The sequence below is a fragment of the Chinchilla lanigera genome, unplaced genomic scaffold (assembly GCF_000276665.1).
Source record: "Chinchilla lanigera isolate Chin_1 unplaced genomic scaffold, ChiLan1.0 scaffold00019, whole genome shotgun sequence".
NCBI lineage: Eukaryota > Metazoa > Chordata > Mammalia > Rodentia > Chinchillidae > Chinchilla > Chinchilla lanigera.
In genome coordinates, this window is record NW_004955420.1 from 29,562,064 (window position 1) to 29,571,243 (window position 9,180).

Genomic DNA, 9,180 nt, shown 5'->3' on the forward strand with positions numbered 1-9,180 from the left:
TTCTTTCCCTTTCACAACATCTATTGTACCCTTCAGTCTTCTTTACTCTCAGGGTCTCACCCTAAGGAGACAATACGGTGTTTACACGTGCAGGTCTGGTTTATTTCACTGATGAGTACGGTCTCTAGTTGTACCCATTTACCTATAAAAGCCTTGAGTTTATCTTTCTTTATAGCTGAGTAATACTCCATTGTATACAAATGGCAGATAAATACATGAAAAAATGTTCAACATTATTGGTCATTCAAGAGATGCAAATTAAAACCACAGTGGGCTTCCATCTCACCCCAGTAAGGATGGCTGTCATCAAGAAATCAACCAACAACAAATGCTGGAGGGGCTGTGGGGAAAAGGAACCCTACTCCACTGTGGGTGGCAATGTAGACTGGTGCAACTACTTTGGAAATCAGTCTGGAGATTTCTCAAAAAATTAGGATTAGAGGTCCCATTTAACCTAGCTATTCCTCTTTTGGTTGTTTTCCCAGAAGAATTAAAAACATCATACCACAGTGATATATGTGCACCCATGTTTACAGCAGCACAATTTATCACAACAAAATCTTGGAAACAACCCAAATGCCCATCAACTGAGGAGTGGATAAGAAAAATGTGGTATTTTTGTACATTGGAGTATTACTCAGCTATAAAGATAAACTTGAGGCTTTTATAAATCTGCTTTAGAAAGCCATCGTCTGTGTGGAAGCAGAGGTCTGTTACCCTTCTCAGTGAATAAAATACGCACTTAGCATTTGGCAGACAAGGAGCCTGTGCATGTCTTTCGAAAAGAAAAGACTTGACAAAGTGGCTCTGGGAAAGTCAGGTGACAGCAAGGAGGAAGCACAGTGCGAGCACACGCGGAGTCCCACACGGCCAGGTGATCAGCGGGAGGGCCTGGGGCCAAGCGGCACAGGACTCACAAGGTTGCTCGGCTACCACCGCCCCACCCGTCCACTGGCAGCCTTGCTCATCCAGTCCCACGGGCAGCAGGAGACCAGGACAGGAGAGGTCCGGGGCTGGGACACGGCACACCGACCCGGCCCTGAGGGCTTGCCCCGCGCGACACAGTAGTGGGGTCCCTGGCTGCGGGGGAGAGGAGAGGCCACGGCCCCACCTGGGCCCCAGCACACAGGGACTGGCGGGGAGCGCTGAGGACAGTGGTCGCCTAAGGTGCGTGTGTGCATATGAGCAAGCGTGTGTGTCGTATGTGTGTGACGATCTCTCTTCTGGCTGGTTTCCAGTTCTGGTCTCCACTGACAAACTGGAGCCAGAAGCCACACTCCATTCCCCGCCTGTGGGGCCAGTGCTCTTCACCAGGCTCCCAGGAGCCGGGCTTACATAGATGTCACCCTCCAGCCTCCCCCGGAGCTGAAGTCCGGACACAGAGCTAGCACCGAAGCATTTGATTCAGATGAAAAGTCGGTGTGGATCAGAGCTGCGGCAGGGAGCCGTGGTCCTGGAGAAATGCAACTCTGAAGGGTCCTTTCTCTTCACGGCTTGCAGCTGAGCGGGATGCCCACAGGGAGCCACTCCAGCAGTGCTGGGGTGCGGGGGGCAGACCGGAGTGATGAGGGGGTTGGAGGGAGTTCTGAGGCCGCAGAGGTGTGAGCACCGGCAGCAGAAGGGGAGGCCTAAACTGACGGCTGGCCTCAGAGACAGTGGCCGCAGGACCTGGACGACGGAATTCAAAAGGCTGCTAAACCCGAGAAACAAAGTCCAGCCTTCAAGTGATCAGAGGGACACAGGTCAAACAACTTTGTCAGGGGTCCGCAGGCACGATCCTCTGAAAACGCTGAGTGTGCGCCGCCGGGTCTGACAGGCAGAGCCTGAACTTCGGTGCCGCCCACTGCGGGTGTGCTGGGACATGCAGTCCTGACTGGCCGCTCGGGGAGCCCGGGTGTCCACTCGTAGGGCTCGGCCTGTGCCACAGCCCTTGGGGACACCGCATCCATCACACGAGCCAACAAATGGGGCTGAAACCGAAATCCCACCCTCGACGCGCGGTGGCAGGAGCTCTCGGTGGGGACACGAGGCCCAGCTGCCCGGAGCCCTCTCGGCCGAGGCTGAGCTTCTTCGCTTGCTCATCACTAGCAAAACGACTGACAAGCCGAGTGTGGTGGCGCACGTCTGTATTCCGCACACTCTGGGAGGCTGAGGCAGGTGGACCGCAAGTTGGAGCCAGCCTGGGCAATTCAGTATTTTAGCTGGCCCCTGCCTCAAAACAAAAATGGGCTGGGGATGTGGTTCAGTGCGGAGGCCCTGGGTTCGATTCCCAGTACTGCACATATGCAAGAAGTGACCACAGCTTAGGAAGACTCCTGCATCCAGCCTGACTCTCACGGACAAAGCAGACCCTTCGGAGCCAGCACTCCAGACCCGGCCCTGCCGGTGGATCAGCGCCTGTGCCCCACATCCCTGCTGTGGGCCCCGCTGTCTCCTTAGGACTGCGGGGCGGAGCAGGGTGTCTTTGTTTTTTGCCTCCGGACCTTGGCAGTAGTGCCTATGACTCTAGGTTCAGTCTGGAAGACAGAGAGATGCCGAGGCCATGGAGCTGCAGCAGGGCAGGCACAAGACACACGGAACCAGGCAGGTCTGGGTGCCCTGGCGCCAGACTCTGGGCGGGGGTGGGGGTGGGACTGGGCAACAGCTGGTGCCAGCACGACCACAGGGGCTTCTCCCTCCCACCTTTGGAGCGGAGAAGATGCAGAGCCCAGACTCAAGCCTAGACACTTTGGTCTCCAAGTCCAGGCTCCTCCCTCCATCCCGCCAGGCCCTCCTCCGAGGTGTAGCTCCCGAGGCTCCATGGCTCTGGAACAGGAAATGACCACGAGCTCGGTCCAAGGCAGGGAGCCCTCAGCAAGAAAAGACCGGGCCACGCAACGGCCGCAGAGCGTCACGGACAAGTCGGCCGCTGGCCTTCCAGAGACATCTGGGACCGGGCAGTGCGGTGGTCACAGGGACAAAGAGAACCCGGACCCAGGGGCTCTTCCGCCCCATGACAGACACTGTCTTCCTTCGTGACACGTTTTCCTCCAGCTACCAGGGCAAGTAGATCTGTCCAGACGCCCTGATTTTGTCTTTCTCTCCTTTTCTAAAGTAAGAAGTAAGAAGTAAGAAGTAAGAAGAGAAACTCCATATGTCTGCCTAAGAAGTTGACAGAAGTCTGCGAGAAAAATTCAGTGCAAATATATTTTGGATCTCGTGAAACAGACGGCCCTGGGCAACGTCTCCACAGCCCGTCAAAATACAGACTCCGCGAACAGACTCTCGTCGTCGTCCGCGAGGGGGCCGGAGGGGAAAGGCCGAGCTGCAAAGAGCTGGCATGGGACCGGACGTAGGCAACCAGCACCCAGCAGAGGCCGCAAACGGCCCTGTCGAGTTCCCGGCTGCCCTCTGTCCCAAGGGCCAAGGCTGTTCCTCAGAAACAAGACTTTCCCTCCCAGTAGTGAGGAAAGCACAAGCGTCTGGGGGTGTGCTGCCTGTGGCTGCGCTCCCCTGGCTTGCGGGGGTAACTTTCTTGTCTTTCCTGCTGTCCTCCAGGGTCTGGTGCAGGTGAGGTAGCAGAGAGGGTTCTGGGACTATCTCCTTGCAGGCCACCTGGCAGGTGTGGGCAGGCAGGGGTGCCCTGCTTGGCTGCTGATCTTCCGCTCCTGTACCCTGGCTGGCCTCAGAGCACGGGTGCCAATATCCCCAGAAACCTTTCCCACTGCCGGCAGAAGTCAGGGCACAGTGGCTGCACGCTCAGCCCTCAGAAGCCCCTGACCGCATCCCTTCCGTGCTCACTGTGAGAGCAGGTGCCCATGGTGGCCAGGGGGCCTGGGTGAAGGGAAGGTCGTCCTGGTGTTTCCCCTCATCCAGCACCTTGCTCTGGGATAAGGAGTCCGCCAAGGCCCGCTCAGCCCTGCGCCCCTTGCCCTTCTTCTGTCCTTGGCCACCCGGGGTCCTGGGGCTGTCAGGGTCATTTCCTCCTCGGGCCCTGCCAGGCGCCTTGCCCTGGCTTCCTTGCTGTGCTTGGGTCTCAGGTCCCAGGACACCCAGGTTTGTGTGGGACAAATGGTGAACCATGAACGGTGAAAGAGAAGGAATTCAAACTCTGCTCACGCCCGGCCCTCACCAGGGAAGGTGCTGCCTCCCCAGTATCCTCTCAGTCCTCATCGCAGGGCTTGTGAAGCAGCAGGGTAGGCTCAGCCCTGCATGGAGTGAGATGGAGGGTCCCTTCTCACCCCGGCCCTCCCCACTCCCAGAGGACAGGTGGAGGATCGCCCCACACCTTTACTAAAATCCCACCATCCCCTAACTGCCCGGGGGCTGTGAGTAGGAATCGCGAAGTAAATCGTGAGTCACATTTAATACACTGCAGGCTGTGCCTATGGATGAGCTCCTGACGTCCTGTATCAGCACCTCACCGATTTAATCCCCAGGGTCTTTAAGGCATAAGGTGGTGTCTTAACATGTGCGTCTTCTTCACGCCTTTTTTGTAAAAACTCTAAACTATTTTTGACTGTTTCCTCTGTCACATCATTTTGATTGTTAGAATATTTTGAAAAGAGCCTGCCTGGAGTTTTGGTCTGAATGACATTAAGCTTCTAACCTAACTGGGGAAACGTTCATCCTTGTGCAGTTTCCCTCCAGCGAGCTGCTACACTTCTTGGAGATCTGCAGTTTTCTTGTCAAGTTTTAACTTTACATCTTTGCTCTTATTATGGATGGAATTAGTTTCCACTTTCTCTCTCCATCTTCCCAATCTGGTTTCAGATTCAGATGCAAATCGGAGCTCACAGGAAAGTAACGGCTAAACCAGCAGCCTCTGGAAAGCGCGCCCTGGTATGAATCCCAGAGCCCTTGGGTCTGGCAGTGTAGCTGTGTCCAAGGCTGTGGTCCTGAATGGGCCTGCTAGGAAGGGGCGGATCCTTGGAATCGGTGGATTTTTATTTTGCACTTACTTGTGTTCGAAGTTGCCTCACTCTGTTACAATCTCCTTACATCAGGAGTTGTGTGCCTGGGGCTCTTCCTGTTTCTTTTGTTTGCTTGTTTGCAATACTAAGGATTGAACCCAGGGACTTCACACTGAGCTGGATCCCCAGCCCTTTTATGATTTTTGAGACAGGGTCTCACTACGTCACTGAGTTGCCCAGGCTGAGCTCCAACTTGTTATCCTCCCGCCTCCAAGAGCGCTAGGACTATAGCGATGCATCGCCACGGCCCTCTCGTCACTTTGTTTCTACCATATTCGAGGCAACAGCTATTTCAAGCCTGTCTATAGTCCCGAAGCTCCAATGCTGTTCTTCCCTCACTTTCAGAAGACAGACTTGCCTCTTAGTTGAGGGAGGAGACACACACACACGATAGGGCGACAACAAGCACAGCACACACAGACCTCCACTTCCAACTTTACATCTGCGGGGGGTGCAGCTCCACCCACTGCTCTCCCACTCCCCACCTCCGCAGGTCTGAGGACCCCCACTCTCAGGACAGCCAGTGCTTCCCATGGGAGAAAGAAACCCAGAGCCTGGAGCTGCGCCCGTTTCCCAGGGGAAGCCAGGGAAGTGCAGACACTGACCACAGGCTGCGCCCTGACCCCGCGGTGGCTCTGGGTTCCCAGCAGGCCAGGAGCCGCCATTACCCGCGGCCGTGTGCCTTGTGTGCAGTGTGTGCTATGTGTGCTGGGTGTAATGTGTATGTATGTGTGATGCGTGTGTCATGTGCACGTGCATGGTCTATGTGTGATACATGTGTGCCGTGTGAGGCGTGTGTAATGTGTGTGTGAGTGTGCCGTGTGTGGCACCTGTGCAGTGTGCGCTGTGCGCGGCATGTGCCTGCCCTCGTGCGCACTGCCCCTGCCTGCGGGGCCCCTCTTGACCTGTGCGCTCTGCCCCCAGCCCCTTCTCCTCGACCAGCGTTTCCTTGTTGGTCTCGTGGGCTTTGCCGACTCCGGGGTCTTGACCTCCGCGTGGCAGTGCACAGCGGGCCTCAGGTCTCGGCCTCCCTGATCCTCCCGGTTCCAGCAACTGCCCAGCTTTTCACTCAGCGCTGTGAGCCCTGCGTGGAAGCACCTTGGGTGTGGTGTGACGCCGGCTCTGCCTCCGTTCCTCCCAGGGTGGGTGCGGTGCCCAGCTGTGCGACACAGGCACGCTGTCCGGTGCTCCCGCTGCCCGTGCCACCCACCTGCGTGACGTCCCGGCCACTCGCATCCCCTTCTCCATCTCCCGCCGGGCTTCTTCCACCTGTCTGTACCTGGCTGCTGGGCCTGTGCTGGAAGCTTTCTGGGCTGCGCTCACCACTCACCCTTCAGAGGAACTTTACAGAAACTTCATTAAGTTTCAAAACTAAGCTCGTCCTCTTAAAATCCACACCCAGGGGGGCAAAATGTCTGTGAGTCTGCAGCTCCGCCGACACAGAGCGTTTCCACACCAGCTCAGTCTATATGGCCCTGAGCGAGGTTGTGACCTGTACTCACGAGTCTTGCACATTTTGAGCTAGGTCACTCCAGGCCTCCACCTGTGTCCGTGAATGTGTGTACGTGTGTTATACACAGCAGCATTCGCCCTTGAGGGGACATAAATCTGTGAGTTTCGACAAGTGCGTACAGCTGTGTAGTTACTGAATCGAATATTTCCACCACCCAAAAACATTCCCTTCGTTTCTTTCTGTCCACCTTCCACTCACCCTGCACTCTTGCAAACACTGCTGTTTCTCGTCCCTGCAGTTTCGCCTCTTCCAGGAAGCCATGTAAATTGGTGATGGATTCTCTCAGCATCACCCTCGCAAGGGTTGCTGACATTGTCTCTCTAAGCTGTCCACTCCTCTGAATCGCAGGCAGGGCTCCGTTGCGTGTCATGGGGGGTCCACTCACCGGCTGACAGACACTTCGGGGCTCCCAGTGGTGGCGATAAACAAGCTGGTGTAGGTCCTCCCTGCTGTGTGTGTGCTGTGTGTGTGGACACAGTCTTCGCTTTTCACTGGAACACACTCGGGGGAGGGACTGCTGCATTGGGTGAGGAATGTTTAGCAATACTGCTGAGCATTTTGCTACTATTGCAAGTGAGACTTTTCCTTTGTTTTCAGAGAGCTGGTTGCACGTATATAGGGAAGCTCTGCTAATGCATTTCTCTTTTGTGATTGTTCCCCCTGTCCTGTTGCATCCACTGGTGATGATGCCAGACCCCTGCTGAAGGAGGAGTCATCTTCTGTGTCGAAGTTAATTTGTATATTTGGGGCAGAAGGATGAGTGTGCGTGGGATGTGAACACTGCAGTGCTGGGCAAATGACACCAGTCTTCGTGCCTCGTGGAGAGCGGCTGGGCAGCACTGTCAGATTCAGCCTAACAGGCAGCAGGCACCGAGCCATCCACGCACCAGGCCCAGCTGTGCCCATCCCATCAACCGCAAAACCCAGCCTGGGTTCCGGGAACTCGGAGACCACAGGCAGATCTGGGCGGTCCAGGCGCCACGGGCCAGCACCTGCCTGCAGGGCGGCTCGGAAGGACGGGCAGGGCTGGGGAGCGCCCGGGGCACAGGGGACACCAAGGCCTGGGGTGGCGGGCGGGGGCAGTGACGGTGCTCAGCCTCAGTTAAGGCAGTGAGTTCTGACGTCAGCTCTGCAGTCTGCAAACCGCACCCTTGTGTTTCACACCAAGTCTAACCCTAAACCTACCTCTGTCCCTTATTCAGCTTTAAATAACATTCAGGAAGTAAACTTGCAATTTTTTTTTTTTTTTGGTCTTTTTGAGACAGGGTCTCGCTCTGCAGTTCAGACTGGCCTTGAGCTCACTGTGTAGCCCAGGCTGGTCTCAAACTCACAACGATCCTCCTGCCTCAGCCTCCCGAGTGCTGGGATTACAGGCGTGTGCCACCATGCCTGGCTAAACTTGCATTTCTGTCTCCCCTCCCGTGTTGCCCCTCCAAAGGGAGAAGTACACTGACTGTCCTTCTTTGTATGCATGGGTGATGTCTGATCAAGTATTTATGGCTTTAGAGCAAACTTGGGGGCAAGACTTGGGATGTGAGAGGCAGACCCGGTTAGGAGTCCAAGTAAAGACATCTCTAGGCTTCCTGCCAGTGAGGGCCACGCGGTGCGGGGTCTCCTCTTCCCGGCCCCCATTCTACCTGGAGACTGCAGAAGCCGGGAATGAGGGCCGGGCCTGGCATGCTAAGATGCTCCTGGGAGTGGAGCTTGGGGCAGGCGGGCAGCACAGGCAGAGGACACAGAGCCCCTACTGGATGGCCATGAGGTCTCCAGTCAGCGCCTGTGCTCAGTGACAGCGTGCGAATGCAGCGCGAGTGTGACAGACACTGCAACGCTGCGGATGGGTCACAGCGCCGCCCCAGCACACGCAGGGCTCGCCCACGGCAGGGGAAGGGTGGGCGTCCTCTGTGGGCAGCAGGTCCAAAGGCCAGCGGGACCCTCTGCACTGAACGCAGCCAGGCTGAGCTACTGAAGAGGAAGGGGAGCTTCTTGCCAAGGAGGAAGCAATGACCTGAGGAACCGGGGCCGAGGCCTCGGTGGGCACTGCAGCGGCTCTGAGAGCTTGTCCCTGCATCTGCAGGGCTGGCTGCTCCGACTCAGGGACTTCATGAGCTGACAGACGCACACAAAGCTCGGCCCCCAAGGAGCCACTCTGCAAACACTCCACGCCCTGCTGCCTGGTCCTCGGGAGGCCTGCACAAGTGCACTCCAGGAGCCCGGGCCCCAAGGCGAGCCCCGGAAGCCTGCTGGCCCGAGCGTGGCGCTGTGTTCTGCGCTTACAACTCAGGTCTGTTGCGGGGAGGCACAAGAGACTAGAGATTCAATGGGGGCTCTGGGGACCCCAAGAACAGAAGCATCAATCTGTGTGAGACCCTGGGATTCCTACATGGCTTGTGAGAAAGGACTGAGGCTAAAGCAAACTGACGGGAATGTGAAGATGGCAGCGATGCTCAGCTTCGAGGCTCTGTGCCAGGGCACTGCATCCCCGAGGGCTGGCGACCCAGCCCAGCCCGGGCAACGTCCGCGGGGGTTGGAGGGGGGAAACCCAAGGGCTGGTGACCCAGCCCGGCCCCGGTGACGTTCGCAGGGGCGGTGGGAAACCCACACTGAAGGGAGACCGCCGAGCAAGGGCGACGGTGGAGGGCGGGAGACAGGCGCTGGGGCGTCGGGACGGAGGAGGCGCTCCGGGCTCGCTGGCCAGGTGCATCTGGGAGCTCG

General features: G+C 57.0%; 1 protein-coding gene across 2 annotated transcripts in view; it reads right to left on the reverse strand.

The window, feature by feature from the left end:
- Myrip (myosin VIIA and Rab interacting protein) overlaps positions 1–9,180 on the reverse strand; it is a 155,168-nt gene that overhangs the window by 19,585 nt on the left and 126,403 nt on the right. The window contains exon 12 of one of the 2 annotated variants that reach the window (XM_013513586.1): positions 2,240–3,088. The exons of the other annotated variant lie outside the window; for it this stretch is intronic. Within the exon in view, the coding sequence (XP_013369040.1) occupies positions 2,891–3,088 (198 nt within the window). The 3' untranslated portion in view covers positions 2,240–2,890. Of the gene's footprint in view, positions 1–2,239; positions 3,089–9,180 lie in introns of those variants that run through there. 2 annotated transcript variants of the gene reach the window in all.